Below are 22,941 nucleotides of genomic sequence, written 5' to 3'. Positions count from 1 at the left end.
TTGGTGTGACATACAGTCAAGCTGAGGAATCTTTGCATCTCTTCACACCAGAAATTCATTTGATTAAACAAAACCACATAACAGTAAACCAGATTCTCAGCTGATCCACTGTGGACGTGGGACAGCAGTTGGTCAAATATTTAACAATGAAATTTGCCAAACAGCTGTGCAATTGAGAAGTTATTTTATTTTATTTTCACTATCAGTTTTGGCAGTTAATTCTCATGTGCTTCCTTCAAAAACTTGACGGCAACTTTGTTGTAACTTGCCGATCTTTCAAAGTGCCGCCGCGCAGTTATGCGCGTCCTCTACATGCGGCACTGTCTGCCAGCCACGCAGCAGCAGCGCCACCTAAGCAGCCAGCTGGGTAGCGGCCGCTAGACTTGTACTCAGTTATGATTTGACTGTTAAAGTGTACACATGTCTTACTCTGTTTACTTGATCTGTGACTTTCATGTATTGCGTCTTCCTTGAAATATATTTGTTCAACTTGAAGTTATAACAAACTTGCAAATTGCAACTGTAACTTGCAGCTAAGTCTTTGAAGGGAGCAGTTGAAAATTCATGACATCCAGAAACATATGGTCCCAGTATGCCAATATTGATCATTTTTGAGAGGTGCATATGGGGCCTAAAGATGGCATAACAAATTGCCAAAACTGGTAGAAAAATAAAATTCTTCTCAGTTGCATGGCTGCTTGGTGAATTTCAAGTAAACCAGGTTTGTTCTTTATGAGAAGCATAGAATTTGATTAAGGAGTAGATGACATATTATTATGTCTCACAGAGTAATGAAGTTCTCAAATGATTTAAATATACCTATATTGATATCTGACCAGCATTTTTAAGAATGACAAAGTCTTGATTTGGTAGTATGATCTTCTAATCTAGACACATAAAGAGAAAGGAATGTGTTAAGCTGGGAGCGTGCTGTCACAGCTCAAATGTCGTAGTCCATCAAGAAGAGAGTGACGCTTATGGTCTCCGTCAGAATAGTAGTATGTGTTATTTAAAATTCTACAATGGCTTTAATACGGGGGCAGTGGATTCAGTTTGGCAGCTTTACTTGAAATCTTGGATTCAACCTTCTATTCATGTCTCTTTTACAGCATATTTCGACTTGTCTATGGCTTCTTAACATGACCTTTGGTGTGCACATTACAATTTCTTTTTAGAAATATGCTTTGAAAAGTGATGCAGCTGCATTCATAGGTGGCTGAACTATAGTGCTGACACCAGATTTAGAGTAAGAGGCTTCCCATCACATTGCTGAAACTAGGACTCTTTACACGTTCTCCAGCAGGGCTTACCTGTGTTTTTTTATACACACTGTGCATAGTGATGATCAACTTTTGCCTACTATGATCAGTGATAGCCTTTATATGTTGCCTGACAGCAATGTTGTTCTTGTTTAGAATGATGATGCCAAAGTTTAGTAGTAGTATTTACAATCATGTAGAAAATTAGCAAGGCCAGCAGTGATGGGAAATAGCTTACATTAGGAGAGTACAATTCAGCTATGAGAGACCAAATAGAAAGATCGTGAGGAAAAGTGAACTCAAACGTGTCAGATATAGAGCAAAAATACTGTAAAAGAAACTAAAAATAATAAGACTTGCACAAGGTAACAGCAAATAGACATAATGTAGACATGGGATGACATGAGTGAAATTAAAATTAAGGGGAGTTTAATAGTGCACTCTGTAACTGAGAAGAGTAATCTTCCAAAAAAATGGTGATAACGAAATATTTTAGATCTTGTACCTTCAAATAGGCCAGGACTTATCAATATAAAAAGAGGCATTAGAGATCATGATATCACAATAATGATTGTTGTTATAGTTAATAAATTAATCAGTAATGCTAGAAGAGCATTTTTGTTAGGAAGAGCACATAATGGACATCATTTAGTTCCTGTATGATGGTTGTAGAGGAATTGTGGATAAAGTTTAAATGGACTGTAATTCACACCCTACAAAATCACATGGTCACTAAACAGATTAAGGATGAAAAACACCCATCATGGTTTAATAACAAAATTTGGAAACTGCTAAGGAAGCAGAGACCATTACCGTTACACTGTCAGTTCAAAAAATAAAGCTCAAATTACAACAGGCAAAAATTAAAAGAAATTTATATGTCTAAAAAAGACTGATGAGCAAAGTGTACAACAACTACTACTGTAATACCTTAGCAAAAGATCTTGCCAAGAACTTGAGAAAATTCTGGATCTTCTATCCAGTCACTGAATTACCAGTCTGGTGTGACAATAAAGACAGCAAAAGGAAAGCTGAAGTTTTAAATCTCACATTTAAGAAATCTTTCAAGTAGGAGGATCATATAAACATACTGGTGTTTGACCATAGCACAGACTTCCATATGGAGGACACAGTAATAGGCATCCCTGGCACAGAGAAGCAGCTGTAAGGGTCTATATAGAATTCCAGTTGAGTTATACAGAGAGTGCTCTACAGCATTGGCTCCTTACTTAGCTCACATTTATAATGAATCTCTCACCCAGCACAAAGTTCCAAGTGACTGGAAAAAAGTACAGGTGACTCTTGCATATAAGAAAGGCAAAAGAATAGATTCGGAAAATTACAGACCAATATACTTGATATCAGTTTGATTCAAAATTCTTGAACATTTTCTCAGTTCAAATAAATTCCCTTGAGACAGAAGAGTTTCTATCTACATATCAGCAACACTTCATGAAATCAAGTGGGAATCCCTGGAGGGAAGACTATGTTCTTTTCATGGTATGCTATTGAGAAAATTCAGAGGACCAGCACTTGAAGCTGATTGCAGAATGATTCTACTGCCACCAATGTACATTTCACTTAAGGACCACAAAGAGAAGATTAGATAAGATAAGAGAAATCAGGACTCTTGACAGAGACATAACACACTTGTTTTTTCCTCATTCTATTTGTGGGTGTAACAGAAAAGGAAATGACTAGTAGCGGTGCAAGATACCCTCCACCACACCCCATTTGTTGACTTGTGGAGCATGTATGCACATTTAGTTAAAGAACAAAAACAGGCAAATCCCATTAAGCTCAAAAGTGAAAATTCAGTTTCATTAATATTAATAAAGAAATAGAGAAGTGAGAAAGTTGAAGATCAATTAAAATAAAAACTTTAACATTACCATGTGAGAACACTGTTATAACCAAAAAGATAATCCACTGAATGCTAATGTGGATTTCTAGAAGATTTCATGTGACCTACTTGAGCATTTTGTCTCTTTCAGTACTTTTTATAGATCTATCTGCAATGAGTAACTTATACTGCACCATTGTTTCAAATTGTATATAGTCAACAGTAAGTAGAATGATAGAGTCAAAACTGGGAGTGATTCCTATGAATGCCTTGAAGGCTAGAGAAATGGTCAGATCTGATCACCGAAATGAGATGCTTGTCATGTGCCCCTGAAGACAAGGAAAAATAGCATCTTACTGGGAAGTGATGCTCCAGTAACCTCTCAGAATGCTGTTATGGTTGCAGGAGGGATCTCTGCTTATTGGTGGCACACAGTGTTACCGACAACAGTGAATAGTCAGCGGGTTAGAAACACGACCAATGGGCTGTAAACATTATGAGTCAAAGGAACAACTAGTAGTCATCTTTCCTTGCTCAGTTTGTGAGGTGGACCAATAGTGGTACAATTAATACCTTACTGACTTCAAAAGATACTACTGTTTTCATACACTAACTAACATTTAAAGACATTAAAATACCATGTATACTAACAGTTGTCTCAGAGTTGCTTTCCTGGGTAGTACAATATTAATGACTTTGAGACGAGCACAATACTAACAGATGAATTTTTACTCTACCAGGCAATCAGCAGCAATGACTATTATCCTTCTTCATCATTTATTCTCATGATCAAAGCCTTGAGTGGTATTCCCATATATTCTTGCTTCTGTTATATTAATTAAATTGAATTTTAACTTTTGTGCCTCATCAGATTTGTCTGTTTCTGTTATACATTTATAGCTACATATGTACTCCATAAGCCAGTATATGGTGCATGATGGGGGGTATCTCCACAATATTGGAAAGTTACTCAAGGTTTTGATCATGAGAATAAATGATGATGAACAACCATTGTCATTTGTGCTGACTGCCTGGTAGAGTAAAAATCGATCTGCTAGTATTCTGTTTGTCTCAAAGTTATTAACATTTAACACCCATAAAACAACCCAGAGATCATCATTAAAGAAATGGCATTTTATTGTTTTTATTTATTAATTAGAGGATGGAAAAATGTGTATTTTTTATTTAAAGTCTGTAAGGTATTAAGTCAATTTCTAAGCGATAATCATTATCAGTCTAGCTGTGGTCCAGAACTGATTACTCATATGGAAAATAAAAGCAATTATGATGTACATAAATTACATTCTTGCATTTGATACATCTAACACTTGTATTTTTTTATTCATCACAAATACCACACTTAAGTGCACTGTTTTAATCACACTGTCTCATTGAAAGTTTCTGAACTTGAGTGGGTTATTTACACCCAAAAAATATGATAAATGTAAGTTAGCTCCTCAAGCTGGATAGTATAACAAATCAATCAACACACAAAAATGGTTTGACTAAAGTGCACCTACCAATACACAACAAATATAGTAGCTTCCCAGCTTCATAAACATAAAACCCTTCTGCAAAACTGGAAAGGTTTGTTACCCATATTCTCTTCAATATCTTTTCATTTATAAAGGACTATAAACTATGCATTGAGGCTGGATGAAATCTAAATTAGACTTTACATTCTGAAGTCACATAGTAGAAGAGAGGGGGCATCAACTTCTGTGGTGTGGTTAGGCAAGTCATGAGTGGGGATAGCATGCAGTTGGCCTTTGCAGATTCATATATTAGTACTTTTCATTAAGTCTGTGCAACCGGTGCACTGTAAGATTGCTCAACACATATTCATCAAATTTCTTACTCATGAATGTGTGAAATCAATGGAAATTGCCAAATCACCATAAAGAATGTCCTTAGTGGGTCCTTTGACTTTTAGCTGAAGAACAGATGTTGAAATGTTTGCAAGTTAGTGGAGGTTCAGATGGCTCTAAGCACTATGGGACTTAACATCTGAGGTCATCAGTCCCTAGACTTACAACTACTTAAACCTAAGGACATCACACACCTCCATGCCCGAGACAGGATTCGAACCTATGACTGTAGCAGCAGCATGGTTCTGGACTGAGGTGCCTAGAACCACTCGGCCACAGCGGCCGGCATTAGTGGAGGCAATAAGCAATATTTGCAGCTGCAGGAAAAGCATTTTTAAATCACATTATGACCTGTGATGAAACATGGGTACACCATTAAATGCTCACTTCAAAACAATCCCATAAAGAGTGAAGAAGGAAACATGATGTAATCCCAGTAAAGGCCAAGAGTTGATTGTTGGCTGGAAAGGTACTTGCAATGGTGATGTTTTAACCAGTGTGGCATTTCCATTATTTATTTTTCACATGAGTGCTGCACCATCAGTGTAGCATATTACTGTGGCCTTTTGAGTGAGGTTAAAGTTGCTTATCACAGTAAACGAAGTGACCTACCAACAAGAAAAGTTGTTCTGCTTCACAATAATGCCCACACCTCTCACTGCAGCTCTCACTCATGAGAAATTAGAAGAAAAGAGGTGGACACTACTCGAGCACCCTCCTTATAGACCTGTTTTCCTGTGATTTTCACCTCTATGGACAATACTGAAAGCACTATGAGACAAATCTTTTGATGACACAACTGTGGAAGACTTAGGGTGCAACTGGCTGGTGACACAATGCCACTCTTTTTATGATGCTGACTTCAAGAAGTCCCCATCGGTAGGGTTATGTGTATTTCTAAATCAAAGTTCACGCAGAAAAGTGATGAACACTATATTATGTTGTAATAAGAAATAAAAAAAAAATTAAAACCCAAGAAGTTCCCAATAGGCAAGATTAAGTGTATTTCTAAATGAAGAGATTATGTAGGAAAGTGATGTACACTATTTTATGTTGTAACAGCAAATAAAAAATTTAAAACCAGACGTCAAATTTACATCCCATCCACTCTCACATACTTGAAGCTGTAAGAAATTGGCTTGCCTGTGGTAGATCAGCATAAATTCTAATTATTCTATGATTTTCAAAAATGAGTGACAAGTGAGAGTGGTTTTATTGTTGCTTTATCTAACTGTTAAGTCCAGTAGCATGTGCTTCAAACAATGGCATGCACATTCCACATGAGTCAAAACTGACTAATAATTAGTGTTGATGATTCTGTTGACAACTTAAATTATAAAACATTGAAATATGCAGGCCCAATAAGCAACAAATAACTTGCTCGACTGTAATAGCCTACCACAGATCTCTCCAATGTAGCAGAGATGTGGAAAATGTCTCAAAAATCTGCCACAGAGACTGATTTGGAAACCAAAAAGACATATGGGAAATATTAAAATCTTTCATTTAGTTACAGGTGTGGCTCTCAAACGTAAAGAAAAAATTGACATCAGATCTAAATAAGAACTAATACTTTATTTATCAAAGGAATACACATCACAGGTTGCTTGAAAGCAAATTTAGAAAAAACTTAAATTGATTAAGGATATCTATATACAAAAGGATATAATGTGTATTACATACCCACCACCATCGCTCCAGTCAGTATTAAACCTGTCTGTTGTAGGTGGTATTTTCTGCAAAGTACCTGCCCAATACCAACCATTAATATCTATAGGAAGCAGATCAGTTCGATTGCATCCTTGGAAGTCACATTTCCGTCCACTTGTCCAGGCGTAATTTTGTTCCCCTGTGTACAGACACAAATGTTTTTATCTGATGTTTACATCAATAAAAAGTTTGCTGAAGTCATACAAATTACATTAGTGTAGCAATATTCTGGAATATGGCCGTTAAGTGTAGGTCTTTCTCTATTACAACATAATGTCTCTACAGCCTTATCTTTATATGTATATGCCCTACATAGGTAGCAAAGTATTTACCTGATACTTTTAAAAGATAGTACGCTGCTAATTACTGAGAAGTAACAAAGAAACTCTGTATTCAAATGAGAAATGATTCTGTGTTGACCAAAATTAATGGATGTAAAATGTATGAGTCATTATAAATATAAAAAGATAGAAATGAATGGTTGTATCTTCTGATAAAAATCAAGAGTCTCTGTTTTATAATATATAAAACTCATCACTACTGACACATCAATAAACATGAATTTATTTACACTGACACATAACAGGCCACAAAGGAGAAGACTTCTCATATTTTTGATGTATCACAAGGAATAAGCTTTAACTCTCATTTATAATTGCAGCATATCTCAACTTCATTAAAATTTGCTTAGAAGTCTGCCTGAGATGTTCTCAACAGAACTATTTGACAGTATTTTAAGGAAGACAAGGAAATATTTACTTATCCCATATTTCTACAGGAATATCAGTGTTATGTGATAGACAATATAAACAGTAAATGTAATCAAAAGGAAAGAGAATAGTTTTAAAATATAGTCATTATGAATAGTGATGGATAAAACGCAATGTATCGATTCCATAGGTACACATACCAGAGTTTCAAGGATGTAGAAAAAAACTAAGAAAACATATGTTTTTCAAGTGACTTGAAATTATTACTGGTTATAACTATAAAATTCTAATGTAAATTGTAATAGAATCAAGAAGATAACTTTTAAGGAATTTGTATGAAAATACTCTTCACTATACAAGAACCTGTTGATAAATAGAAAGTTCTCTAATTGTGTTTAGAACCCACTGTGTTCCCCTCAATACATTTAACATGCTTTGGCAGGTTGTCGACAGCATGTAAACAAATGTATCAGATTCCTGTCTGTACTAATGTTAAACTTCTAAATTTTTAAAGAGATTGTTTTTAGTTCCAATATTACAGCCATGTTAAGTACTTCTTTTAGGATAAAATAACAATTATTCATTATTTAGCCACCACAGAAGCTCCTGATAACAAGGTTGCCCATAACGCCTTAACAAATCTGTATCTGCAATTCACGTGTTAGCAGACATAGGCGACATAAAAATGAAAAAGCTTGCATACTTTGCCTACTTTCATTCCTTAATGTCATATGGTATAATATTTCGTGGTAACTCTTCAAGTCAAACAAAAATTTTCAGAGTCCAAAGCGTGTAATACGTATTATTTGTGGAGTAAATTCATGGACGTCCTGTAGAAACCTCTTCAAAGAACTGGGTATACTAACTACTGCCTCTCAGTATTTACTCCTTAATGAAATTTGTCCTAAATAATATATCTCTTTTTCCAACAAACAGCTCAGTTCATACATACAATACCAGGAACAAAAATGATCTGCACAAGGACTTAAAAGCACTTACTTTAGTTCAAAAAGGGGTCCACTACTCAGGAACACTCATCTTCAATAATTTGCCAGCAAACATAAAAAATTTAGTTACAAATAAAGATCAGTTTAAAAGGACCCTGAAAGACTTACTAGTGGCCAACTCCTTCGACTCCATTGACGAATTTTTTAATAGAAACAAATGATGTATTGTATATATTCATACTATTAGTATCGTTATCAAAGTTTAAAAAAATTGACATGTTCCACATCCATGAGGATCTCCTCAGCATGGATCTATGGAATGAAAAACTAATCTAATCTAATCTAAAATATCAACCTATGGACACAGACCTCACATTATAGATGTCATTTTCATTGAAACATCACCTTAACATAACTAACATGTCTTCTAATTATCCACAGATGACTCTGAATGCTGGGCTGCCATACTATTCATGCTCCACCAAGGCAAACTCAAGCTTTTGCACACAGCACCTCGTAGTATGTGCAGTTAAAGTCACTAACACCACTTACCGATCTGTTTTTGATGTCACAAATGGTCCAGAATTGCAAGGCCTGCACCCACTACCATGCAGCCATGGTGCAATATTTTAACCCTAGTGCTGCCCCAAGCACCTCTAGCAAGTAGTATATGTTAATTTTGACAGATTGTTCCAGAGAGCAATGTGGTTGCTAGTTTTTGATGTCCTCTATAACTTCCCATACATATCACAAATGGTCACTACTATGACAGCACCAGCCATCCATTCCCTGGCTACCCTATTTGCAATTGAGGCTTTTCTGTCAACAGCCTTCAGTTTAAGGCATTTTAGCCCAAGATTTCATCAAACATAACAAGACAGAGAACATGACCACAGCTCTGTTCTACATAGTGTCAAATTTTGAAACAGATTGGTTGCTCAGGACATTTAAAATCTTTATGCACATAATTATCTGGACAGCTACTTCCCAGAAGGTATTCTTGAGCTTGCTTGCAACATATAGGTCCACATCTGTCAACAGATGGAGTCCAGCCAAAGTACTACATGAATGCACACCCCAAACTTTCTTCAAACTGCTGTTTATTAGACCAACAGCCCCATCTCTCATGCACACAGCATATTATTGTACAGTTCCCATGTGTGGGCTCACATCTTTGACTGGAATCCTAGCCTTGAACCAAGGTTCCATTTTCTGCAATTGGAATGGGAATGGGGGGGGGGGGGGGTGATGAATGTTTGAACATTATGATCTCCACACAAGCTCCCAGCAACCAAAGGGGATCAACAATTATCATAGTTTGAGCCAATGGAGGCCATCTCTAGCTCCCACCAAAGACCTTCTCCACAAATCAGAAAAGCTGTCAGTCAGACTTAAATGCATAGAGGTGTTCACAGAGGTGAAATTGCTGCCAGCAGTCCCTAGAAGCAGATGTGCTTCCTCTGAGATATATGCTGAACCAGTGCTACTACCCACAGCACTGGCACTGGTACCTGACATGGTCTATCACTGAACACTTCAGTGAAGATTGTAGCATACTCCCATCCTACTGGGTGGGCCAGGCACAAATCTGGCAATTTTTGACCCCACATGCTGACTAACGGTGTAGTCGTTTAGTATTTGCCTTTTTCTTGTCATCAGTCTTCTGACTGTGTTGACATGGCTTACCAAACGTTACTCTCCTGTACTAACAGCTCCCACTAGGATGATGTAGGTTATTCTCTGATGTCTTAACACATGTCCTATGAACCTGACCCTTCTTACATTAAAAAATGACGATCATTCCACTTGGGACCTGTGAAACGGTACGTTAGCTTATTTGTTTTGGTTGTAAATATTTGTCATGTATTGTTGTTTTTCTGACATGTTCTACATCCTGGAGTACCTCCTCACTACAGATCAATTGGAATAAAAGTAAATCTAATCTAATCTAAACTGTCAATGTTTCATACGTTTCTTTCTTCACTGATTCTGTGAAGAACCTCCGCATTCCTTATCTTATCAGCCCACCTAATTTTCAACATTTTTCTGTAGCATCAAATCTCAGATACTTTGGTTTTCCCAATGTCCATGATTTACTATCATACAATGCTGTGCTCCACACATACTCAGAAATTTTGTCCTGATGTTAAGACCTCTGTTTGATTCCAACAGACTATTGTTGGCCAGGAATCACTCTTTGCCTGTGCTAGTCTGCTCTTTATCTCCTACTTGCTTCAACCATCATGGGTTTTTTGCTTCCAAGGCAGCAGAATTCCTTAATTTCATCTACCTCGTGATCACCAATTTTGATGTTAGGTTTCCCGCTATTCTCGTTTCTACTACTTCACATTATTTTTGTCTTTTTATGGTTTACCCTCAATCCATATTCTATGCACATTAGACTGTTCATTTCCTTCAACATAACCTGTGATCCTTCTTCACTTTCACTGAGGATAGCTATGTCATCAGTGAATCTTATCATTGATACCCTTTCACCCAACACCGCTGAACTTTACTTTCATTTCCGTCATTTCTTCTTCACAATACAGGGTGTTTCAAAACTGATGGTCAATATTTAGGGATATGACAGGAATGATCATTCAAAATAAAAAAGTCAAGTGAACATGGGGTCTAAAACTCTTACCTTAAGGACTATGAGCAATTGATCTTTGATACTGTGAAACAAATCTCTTCTACTGCAAACTCTTTGCTTTCCATGTTTTGGGAAGTGATAGTATGGACCAAAACAAGAAAAAAAGTCCAGTAAACATGTGTTCTAAAATGCATACCTTTAGAGCTATGGGCACATGCTCATCTTCGCTACTTTGAAACACAATTCTTCTAATGAACAAGTGCTCATAACTTTTAAGGTAGGCATTTAAGAGCCCATGTCTATTGGACATTTTTTTCTTGTTTTGTCCATACTATCACTTCCCAAAATATGGAACGCAAAGAGCTTGCAGTAGAAGAGATTTGTTTCACAGCAACAAAGATCAAGAATTGCTCATAGTCCTGAAGGTAAGCGTTTTAGAGCCCATGTCAACATGACTTTTTAGATTTTGAACGATCATTCCTGTCATATCCCTGAATATTGACCATCAGTTTTGAAACACCCTGTATAGACTAAACAGTAAGTGCAAAAGACCGCATCTCTGTCTTACGACATTTTTAATCAGAGCACTTTGTTCTTTGTCTTTCAGTCTTATTGTTCCCTCTTGGTTCTTTGTACGTGTTGTATATTACCCATCTTTCCCTATAGTTTATTCCGATTATTTTTGAAATTTCAGTTATTTTGCTCCACTTTATAGATTTTTCTTTCATCTTGCTTCCATTATCAAGAGCTTTCCTAAAACTAAACTGATTGCCATCTGACAGATCCTCAGTTTTTATTTTACATTGTTCTGTATATTAGTCTTGTCAGCTTGCATGAACTGTTAAGCTGTTTGTGCAATATTTCTTACACTTATATGTCCTTGCTATCTGGGGAATTGTGTGGATGGTATTATTCTGAAAGTCTGATGGTATGTCACCAGTCTCATAGATTAAACACAACAACCTGAATATCCATTTGGGTGCCATTTCCTCCAATGATTTTAGAAATTCCAATGGAATGTTATCTATACCTTCTGCCTAATTTACTCTTAAAGTCTTCCAGAGATCTCTTAAATTCTGACTCTAATAATGAATTCCATATGTCTTCCTTATCGATTCCAATTTCTTCTTCTATCATGTCACCAGGCAAATCTTCCCCTTCATAAAAACCTTCAGCGTAATTTTTGTATGCTATTCATTTTTTCTGCTATGTTTAACAGTGGAATTCCCATCATGCCTATCCAAGAATTGCGCCCAGAGGGCGCGTCCGCGCCCCGCGGGCGCAAGGCAGTGTAGTTCAGCGCCCGTCCATGACCGTGTGTCGCTACTGTCATCATGGGAGCGAGAGAGAGAGCTGTGGAGCGAGTGAGACCGCACAGCACTGCTCTGCGCTGGACTGCCCTGCTGTCAGATCCAACGTAAACAAAATAACAGAGGAATCGCACCTCTGTAAAAGAGGTCCATGAGCAGTAAAACAAGCAAACCATTTACTGTTTACGTAACAACTAGTGTTCTTTTGGCAGAATTACTACGCAAAGCTATGGAAACAATATCCAAAACAAGAATCGAAGAATAACTTAGTAGTTTTCTGACCCACAGGTTGATTCTATTAGTACTGCACATGCGCAGTCGTCATAAGTACCATAGGCGTCTTCTGAAAAATATATCAGTTTCTTAAACGAACTAGTCATAAATATTCTATTTTAGAAATAATTTTATGTACGGGATATAGAGTCTCATTCTTACTGTTAATAGTTACAATTAAATATTTTCTGTTGTACTTCGTGCTACAGCTGTATCCCTTTTCAGAGTTTAGAAATCGAATGCTTAGTTAGCTGTTTTGTACGTAATAGTTTTAACTGATCAAGTTTGAAAATAATTTTAAAAATTAAGATTTTAAAGCACTTTAATTCTTACAGTCAACATTGTTAAAGAAAACAATTAACATTTTACACGTTTTTCTTTTTCGAGGAAATGATTTTGTCTAGGTTTGGTACAACATTCCGAGATACTGCTCACCTCAAAGAATTAGTTAAATTTTTATCGCCAAGTAATGAACGGTTCTTAGTTTTAATAAGCTTTAAAAGAGAAAAAGTGCTCACAAATATACGTGGAACCAAACACTGAGAGAACTTTGGCCGCATGCTAGGGCAAAAGACGGTATTTCTCTCGTGGAAGACAGCTGTAAAAGTCATCCAGAGTTTTACACATAAGAAAGTGGTCCTTCAGGCGGTTATCACACTGCAGGTCAATCAGCTCTAGTTTTTTATGTTGACAATCTTCCACAAAGTGCCTCCTGATGTATCAGACAATGGGCTACCGCAAATAAGGAACAGCGAACTTCAGCCATTCTCGACTTGACGTAACTCAGAAATCTAGTGCGTATACCTCGTAGTGCAGAGGCTCCATCTGTTGTTACACTGGTCAGGCACTCCCATTTTAAACCCACTGACTCGAACATGTTTTCCACAGCTAGAAAAATATCCAAACCGTGATTGTGTCTTTTAATGGTATAAGGTCAAGAAATTCTTCTGTGACACGTAGATTGTCATCGACACCTCGAATGAATATGACGAGCTGAGATATGTCCGCCAAGTCCGCGGACTCATCAAGAGCGATAGAAAATGAAATTTGCCGTTCTCTCCATTAATTGCTACTCCATATCTGAGGACATATCTTCGACTCGGCGAGCAACAGTTTGAGGCGAAAGAGCTAGTTTTTCAACTTTTTCCGTGAGGTCTGTTGGACAAATGCAAGCCACTGAGTCGACCAGGCAATCCTTGATGAGATTCCCAGCCAAAAAGGGTTTCCCTGCTTTCACAATTCTTAGCGAGCATTTGTAACTCACGTGCAAATTTTGCCCACCTGTTTCCTGCTCCTACCACGGCAAAAAAGGAACATAAAATTAATTTTGTACAATCCTGTTTTTTAAAACACTTTTATCATTTTAACAATTAATTGTTTCATTCATTGAAACTCAAATAAAAAAGTAACAAAAAATATTGGTTTTAGGTGCGTTCTCCCCCAGCTCGTCTGAAAAGCGGCCTTAGATGCTAGCAAGGACAGCAAAATGTGGTCGTAAAATAATTTTATATCTGTTGGAATATTTGCGTTTTAATTAATTGGAAACATAGATCAAACTACAACATACGTTTTCCCGTCCAGAAAAACACAAATATATGAGGTGCATTCAAGTTCTAAGGCCTCCGATTTTTTTTCTAATTAACTACTCACCCGAAATCGATGAAACTGGCGTTACTTCTCGACGTAATCCCCCTGCAGACGTACACATTTTTCACAACACTGACGCCATGATTCCATGGCAGCGGCGAAGGCTTCTTTAGGAGTCTGTTTTGACCACTGGAAAATCGCTGAGGAAATAGCAGCACGACTGGTGAATGTGCGGCCACGGGGAGTGTCTTTCATTGTTGGAAAAAGCCAAAAGTCACTAGGAGCCAGGTCAGGTGAGTAGGGAGCATGAGGAATCACTTCAATGTTGTTATCACGAAGAAACTGTTGCGTAACGTTAGCTCGATGTGCGGGTGTGTTGTCTTGGTGAAACAGCACATGCGCAGCCCTTCCCGGACGTTTTTGTTGCAGTGCAGGAAGGAATTTGTTCTTCAAAACATTCTCATAGGATGCACCTGTTACCGTAGTGCCCTCTGAAACGCAATGGGTAAGGATTGTGCTCTCACTGTCCCAGAACAAGGATACCATCATTTTTTCAGCACTGGCGGTTGCCCAAAATTTTTTTGGTGCCGGTGCATCTGTGTGCTTCTATTGAGCTGACTGGCGGTTTGTTTCTGGATTGAAAAATGGCATCCACGTCTCATCCATTGTCACAACCGATGAAAAGAAAGTGCCATTCATGCTGTCGTTGCACGTCAACATTGCTTGGCAACATGCCACACGGGCAGCCATGTGGTCGTCCGTCAGCATTCGTGGCACCCACCTAGATGACAATTTTCACATTTTCAGGTCGTCATGCAGGATTGTGTGCACAGAACCCACAGAAATGCCAACTCTGGAGGCGATCTGTTCAACAGTCATTCGGCGATTCCCCAAAACAATTCTCTCCACTTTCTCGATCATGTCGTCAGACCGGCTTGTGCGAGCCCGAGGTTGTTTCGGTTTGTTGTCACACAATGTTCTGCCTTCATTAAACTGTCGCACCCACGAACGCACTTTCGACACATCCATAACTCCACCACATGTCTCCCTCAGCTGTCGATGAATTTCAATTGGTTTCACACCACGCAAATTCAGAAAACGAATGATTACATGCTCTTCAAGTAAGGAAAACGTCGCCATTTTAAGTATTTAAAACAGTTCTCATTCTCGCCGCTGCGGTAAAATTCCATCTGCCGTACAGTGCTGCCATCTCTGGGATGTATTGACAATGAACGTGGCCTCATTTTAAAACAATACACATGTTTCTATCTCTTTCCAGTCCGGCGAAAGAAAATTGGAGGCCTTAGAACTTGAATGCACCTCATACAAAAACAAAGAATGACTCTTAATGACACCTTGCTGCCCGAGAGAGCATTTGCGATGGCTTTTCAGAAAGCGACAAAAAATAACGCACCTGATTCTTTTTCTTATGTCTGTGCTATGCGATTTAACCCAAATATAAAAATTAACCAAAAAGTAATGTTCCTTGGTGCTGACAATCTAACATTCGACAACTGGCACATTGCTAAGTGACATATCACATTATAAAATATAGTTTTAGGAAACACTTACTTCACTATAATGCTGCTTGAAATTTTCTTTCAGTTCTTCAAGCTTTGACTGGCATTCCTCTTGACAAATTTTCGAACTGATATTTGTGACAGGTATTAAAGTGCTGTTCAATCGAGTACTTTTTAAAAACATGAGGTTCCGATGACATACTAAACATTTGGCAGTACAAAGGAAATTAATTTCCCACTCGGGTTTAACTAGTTCCGACACACTGCTCCTCTTTCATTTTATCTGCTGCTGTTGACCATCCATCTTGATCCACTGTAGCCTTAAGTCTGTTGACTAATGGTTTGTGTCGTATCAATGGTTTTGTATGAAGCGCGCGTATAGTGGCATGGTGAGGCGCGGCGGGCGGTCCGCACAGCCAGCTAAGTGACACGGCTTGGCCACTGTGACAACACGTATTTGCCCAGGGCGCAGTCCGTGGGTGCTGGCACCCCAGGGACACAGTTTGGCGAGCCTACTCTAAATCTTACCACTCCTCCTTTTCATTTCACCACAAGTTATTTTCAATTTTCTATATGCTGAGCCATCCTCCTGATGATTATTTCTTTTTCGATTTCTTCACATCTTTACTGCTTGAAGCATTTCTTCTATTACCCAAGGTCTCCCCACAGTTACCTCCCTCGTACCTATGTTTGTCTGTCCAGCATCTATGATTGTCATTTTTAGGTATATTCATTCCTCTTCAACTGAACTGCCTACTATGGTATGCCTTGTAGCAGTATCCCCTTGCTTAGCGAACTTCAAACACCATCTCTTCATTCCTCAGTACTTCAGTATCCAACTTCTTTCCTCAGCCTTACAATCCAAAATCTGTTTTCAGAATCTCTGTCTGACCATTATGTAACGCAGCTGTAATCTGCTCACATCTCTGGGTCTGCTCCGCGTATGCATCCTCCTTTTGTGATTCTTGAACAGCACATTTGCTATTACCATCTGAAATTGTTGAAGAACTCAATTAGTCTTTCTTCTTCCACATTCCTACTGTCAAGCCCATATTGTCCCATAACCCTTTCTGTCATTCCTTCCCCTACTACTGGATTCCAATCTGCCTTGATTATTAGATTTTCATATTCCTTTACATACTGAATTATCTATTCAATATCCTCATATAGTTTCTCTATTTCTTCATCTTCTGATTGCAATGTAGGATGTACTCCTAAAATACTGTGGTTGGTAATTGTTTGTTGTTCAGTCTGATGAAGACAATCCTGTCACTGAACTGTTCACAGCATATCACTCCCTGCCCTTCTTTCCTGTTCATCCTACTACTTTTATACAATTTTCTGCTGCTGTTGATACTGCCTAGAAATCCTTACCTTCTTTCCATTTCACTTCACTGACCCCCACTATATCTAATCAGAGCTTTTACATTTCCCTTTTCAAACTTTCTAGTTTTCCTATTATATTCAAACTTCTGACATTCCATGCTCTGGTTTGCAGCATGTTATCCCATCATTGGTTATTCCATCTTTTCTTCGAGGTCACACCCCCTTGGCAGTCCCCTCCTAGAGATCCAAATGGAGGAATAATCTGGAATCCTTAGCCAATGGAGAGATTATCATGATAGTTTTTTTTCAATTAAAGGGTACACAACCTTGGGTACACATTATGTGTCTTTAATGCAATGGTTTCCATTTCCTTCTGTATCCTAATGCCATTGATCATTGCTGATTCTTGCGGGCAGTTTCTCTAACCAAGGGTATGAGAGTGCCCTGAACCTCTGTCCGCTCCTCCACCCTCTCTGGCATGGTCACGGGGAGAATGAGGGTGATCTTTTTATACCAGAAATCTTCTGCTACCACTACTGACAGTTTTTATTCTAAATTGAAGCAGTGGCTGGGTTCGAGCCTGGGACTCAGAACATGTTTATGACTAGTCAAGAATGCTACTCCAGGGAAATGGGCTCTATATCTGATAACAATTTGCATTCCTCACCCAGGCAGAGTATCAATGTCAGTATACTGTCAGTAATACTCAGGTTGTCCAACCAGTAAGTTGTCCAGTGGTGTCATGGACGGTACGACCAATGTATGAGGGGTAAATAGCTGCTGGCATGATACAGTTTATAAATACTGTGGCTGGAGGCACCTCAGGCGCTATCTCACAGTCTATAAAGCTTCAGCTATTGCACCATACTAGAAGTCAGAGTTCAGCCTTGCAGGTTAATTATAAATGGTTTGTATTATTCACTGGACAGATTTATCATGCTATATGAAAACCTTTGCTGTGTTATAGACTTTTTTATGGCCAGCTGTTCGCTATGTGGTCTCTACTTAACAACCACCTGGAGCTGCCCATTTGTTCCACCAGTCTCTGTTTCACTACCTTTGAGAGAGATCACAAATCATGTTTCCATCTACTATCATGAAGGATAGAAAAGCTTTTATCCAATCCTTCAAATGAAGCTTTTATGTAACTTGCTCATTGTAATACACAAATTAGATTTAAGAGGAATACATATCTCTGAATCCAAATGTTCTGATAAATTATAAGACTGGCAAATATAGTATTCTTTTACTTTGTTTTTGAATAGTTGGGTATTACCAGTTTCCTAACTGATGTCTACCAGCAACATGTTTTAGACTTTTGCGTTGAAATGTAAAACTTGATTCTGAGCCCTTTAGGGTTGCAAAATCCATACAAAAATTAGTTTTACTTCTAGTACTATAGTTGTGAATAGTACATTTCATCCTAAATCCATTATTATTTTAACAACAAATACGAGTACCATTAGGGAGAGTATGATTTGTGGGGAAAAACTCTGTGGAGTCACCGCGAACAGTATCACTGCCTTGAGGTAGCTCAACTAACCACTCTGGATCTGCAGTTAGTTGACTTTGAATGATGTTTGTGATAAAATGCTTGTACCTTGTAGGACAGTAAAATATATTTATGTGGAATCATACAACCTGTTAGTTGTTGTTATACGTAACTACTATCCTGAGTACCAAACTTACTGCAGTGATGGCCGTGAAGTTTCAACTGCACTGTGTTTAAAACGTAAAACCTCCTGCGCCAGTCCACTTCCTACAACATCACAGCTACCATTGAAAACAACCATTTCCTGCACTGAGGGACATCAGTCTCACCTCTTTGTCAATGCCTCTGAATTCCACAAACTTTCCACACCTCAGTTTGATACAATTTTGTCAAAACCTGGGTGAACTGCCTGGTTCAGCAGTATGTAGTGAACTGACGCCAATGCATTCATTTTTTTCTATGACGACCACACAAGACTCATGCTGCTTCACACCAAAATGGCCAACAACACAGGTCAAATTCTCAGTTGTCCTTACCTGTGACAGTGCGGTAATGATGCCGGGTGCCTATTTGCCTAGCAATTCTGCTATGACAACAAATGTGATTCTGGGTGAACAAAGACTTTCTGCCGCCTCATTTGTCAGTACACATAGTGCGCTGAGCTTCCATATGGGAAATAATGACACTTATTCATATGGAAACTCCTTTAGAGACAGTGAATTTACATGCATTAACGTTCCCAGTGTTTTGCAAAACTATATGGACACCCACCAGAGTGCCGTGATAGTTGGTCAACAATGGCCCATGCTAAATGGCCCTCAAACCGTTTCCAACTATTTACCACCCCCACCCTCCACAGAAAATAAGATGTGTTCAATTGATCTTCCTGGACATAAAACTGAACTACCTGACATGGACTATGTCATCATGCAGGATTTGCCCATGTCATCCAAGTCTTGACCACCGTCACGTTATGTGAGTGACATCATATCTCCACCACCTGCCCTGCATTTGCTTGCAACCACTACTGCTACTCTCTCTCTCTCTCTCTCTCTCTCTCTCTCTCTCTCTCTCTCTCTCTCCTCTCCCTCTATGCACATACCATGTACTGCTCCCATGGACCAGCATTAAACACCACATAACGCCAGTCATGCCCACCTTTGTGCTCGGCTCATGTCTAATGCACCGCACATACCTTCATCTCATCATGATGTGCTTTGTCCCAAAGTTTCAGTGACTGCTATACCGCATCTCTCTTCACTGATTTACAATGTGCCACTCCCCAATGCTTCCATGCCAGCCATGCTTCTGTGCAGCTTATCTCTTTGCTGCTTTACAATGTCCCACTTCCCGATGCCTCCACTCCCGTCACATCTACCACACCGAGCAATCCTCACCTCATGATGCCGCCATCCTCACATAATCATGGTCCTTACCATTCCACATGTCCTCCCTCCATTGAACATGGACTCACCTATGCTGTGGTTCACACTTAGTGAATGGGTAATGTAGTCCACATTACTGAGGACAATGACAAATCTGCTGTACTTCTCAACTACCTTAGTGATAATGCTGATCTCATTGGTGACTTTCTGCTTGATGAGCACACACAAAGAAGTATGAGACTGTCAATGCACTTCTGCTTCAGTACCTGTCCCACTTCTCAGAACAATAACTTCATTTGGTGATATGTCAAACCTCTCTCGGTCACAGCATGACTTCCATGCTGTGGCACAAGTTTTGCGTGCAAATTAATACAAGCCTACTCCTGGATCATGGTCTTTGGACTTGGTGGCTATTAAAACTGCTGGAGAGCATTCAAACTGTGATGCTCACATGTGAGGATGCTCCATCAGATATCAAACTACACCTGGCTAACAGGATGCTAGTGCTCACACAGCACCCCTTGTTGATTAATTCCCATGGTGACTGGACTACGGCTGGCAGCATCCCCACCTATATCAATGACAACACACGACCCCGGCTGAGCCTAGCTAATGTCCCAACTGCACTCCTGGCCACTGTTGTACACCTTGTGCTGTGCAGACACCAGACATCTGATGTGTACTGGGACACTATGAACCCTGGCAAGTTGGCTCCCACTACCGCTCCATGCAGTATCTCAGGCAACAAACATAAACTAATGCCTACAGTGTAGACTACCACCAGCATGCCTCTGCCCGATCACCAACCCATGCCCGTTAGTCGAAACAATGTGACCTGGCCATGCACTACACCCACCCATGTGCACTGCCTCTGCTGGTTCCACACTCCCTTCAGCTCTGACATGATACATTGCTGACAGCCTTGATCATACCCAAACTAATCTCACGGCCTGATTATTCATCCTCTTTAAGTTGCAACAAATTACCACTTCATGAAGGCATCTGCAGGTGTCATCTACGATTGAATGGCTCTTGCCTCTTCATTTAGGATGCACAATACAATTATTAACTTCTAGATGACACCAGAGCTGACATCAGTAGCATTCCACAATCTCTACTGCCACTAGACTTTCACCTTTGCCCATGCAACTGCAAACAGTTAATGTTTCTGTGGTACCAGTGTTTGACACCACCTCCATCACACTCGATCTCAGCAAACCACACACCTGTGCCCTGGACGTTCTTGGTGGTGAAACGGTGGAACCTATCTTAGGAGCTGAATTCCTCAGGCACTACCGTTTACTGCTAGACCTGAACCACACTCTGCTCCTGTAGCACAATGGCAAACTGCTGATCAACAGCAAGATCAGAACCTGCCTTCTTCCCAATGATATGCTGCCGTTACATACTTTGCAGTCAGCGACACCTCTCGATCTTATCTTGAAATTTCAATCATTTCTGGATGAACTCTCATGACTTCTGCCATGCACTCTGAACTCTATCCAGACACCTAGCAAGCTTCATACAGCTCAATAACAACTCACTGTTCTGCAAAATCGACATCCACTGCCTGATGATGAAGACATAACATCGGCCTCAAAACAGGTCCGTCAAGTGCCTTACATAATTGTGCTTGCCTGACAACATCCAGGGTTATTGATAGTGCCTCCGTGACTGGGTCATCTGTTGACAATGATGTTACAATGACACCTTTCACTATGTCCTCAGCTCCCACTTCACGCTAGCCCATCAGGCTGCAGACTATTTGCACCATCTGTGATGGGATGGTTCACATCAATACCACACCCAGCCCACCAGCCTGCCTTCACTCCCACTGCCTACCTCCCCACAAACTCAAAGCAGCAAAAGCTGCTGTGGGTGAATTCTTGTGTGCTAGTATTGCACAGCAATCCAATAGTGCCAAGTTTCTCCTACAGTATGGACAAGGAAAAAAAGTCCCAATTTTTTCCCGAAGTTCTTGGTTAAAAAATACACTTTCTCCTGGGTGAAAATATGCTTTTTCTGGGTTAAGTGACAATATATTTTCCCTTGGGATTGTAAAACTTATCAATCCTTTGAGTGGTTAAGGTTTTATATACCAGTATTGAACCTCCCGCCACTTTCGGAAATGAACCCCAGAAAAAAAAAAAATGCTTTTTGGAAACATCTTTGATGCGCAGCAACATGTAAGCTGCATATTTTCATATTATGAAAATATATAGGCGAATTCCACCAAACGCAGAACATCAGTTCCCGAAACATTGAAATCAAGATGTGAGGTGCTTATGTTAGCCAATCATAGCTCATGTCATGTGATCTCAGCAGTTGATGATAGCAGATATTCATTGCATTTACATGGGGCTCCCAAAACTGGATTTCATAAACCGATCTCCCAGTACCGCTGCTGGTTGGTCATGTACACATTTAAAAATTGATCCTGGAAATCTGATTCTGGTTGATGGTTTTCCAATCCCACAATCGATTTTTGCTCCCATATAAACGCAGCCGGTTTTGAAATGTGGTTGGGCTGTCATGTTTCATCTTATTTTTAAAAATTTTCTGGTAATATGGATGGAGTCGCCTTTTGTACAGTGAACAATAAGTAGAAATGTTAGACCAACATTTACAACTAGTCTAATTGAAGAGAAATAGCGACTGTGTTGACTAAATAAGAAACTGTAACAGCTGTTTTCCAGGTGCCATAGTTAACTGCACTAGAAAATCCATTTCAAACCTCAATGTGTAAACACGGCAGTGAAAAGCGGTTTCCAAAATTCGGTTTCTGTCTTTTGGAAGATGTGTCGCATAGGACACGTGATGTAGTCAGCCTATAGCAACATCACTATTAAGTAGCATGAACACACAAATAGGAAAAGTTAGTTGTTTAAATAAAGAAATTAAAAGCATGTTTTCACACGTAACATAACTCATATTGCATATAATAAAATGTACTTTGAAAGTAATGCCTTTCAAATGACCAATTGCAATATTTTCCCACAGCCTGTCAGGATTCATTTCAGCAGTTGTCAGAGAGCGCCAGAAAATGGCGTTAGTGTGCATGCACAGCTACGATTATGTAGGTAGCCCGTACGTTCGCACGTATATGGCATTAAGAAAT

At 39.1% G+C, this 22,941-nt stretch overlaps 1 protein-coding gene across 1 annotated transcript in view; it reads right to left on the bottom strand.

The window, feature by feature from the left end:
• The window catches only part of LOC126335863 (uncharacterized), a 42,002-nt gene that overhangs the window by 4,791 nt on the left and 14,270 nt on the right, over positions 1–22,941 (bottom strand). The window contains exon 3 of the mRNA XM_049999336.1: positions 6,654–6,819. Coding sequence (XP_049855293.1) covers positions 6,654–6,819 — 166 coding nt within the window. The remainder of the gene's footprint in view (positions 1–6,653; positions 6,820–22,941) is intronic.

This window comes from Schistocerca gregaria, chromosome 2, assembly GCF_023897955.1.
Source record: "Schistocerca gregaria isolate iqSchGreg1 chromosome 2, iqSchGreg1.2, whole genome shotgun sequence".
NCBI classification, from domain to species: Eukaryota; Metazoa; Arthropoda; class Insecta; order Orthoptera; family Acrididae; genus Schistocerca; species Schistocerca gregaria.
Note: the sequence above shows the minus strand (reverse complement) of the source record. Positions and strands in the feature narration are given on the sequence as shown.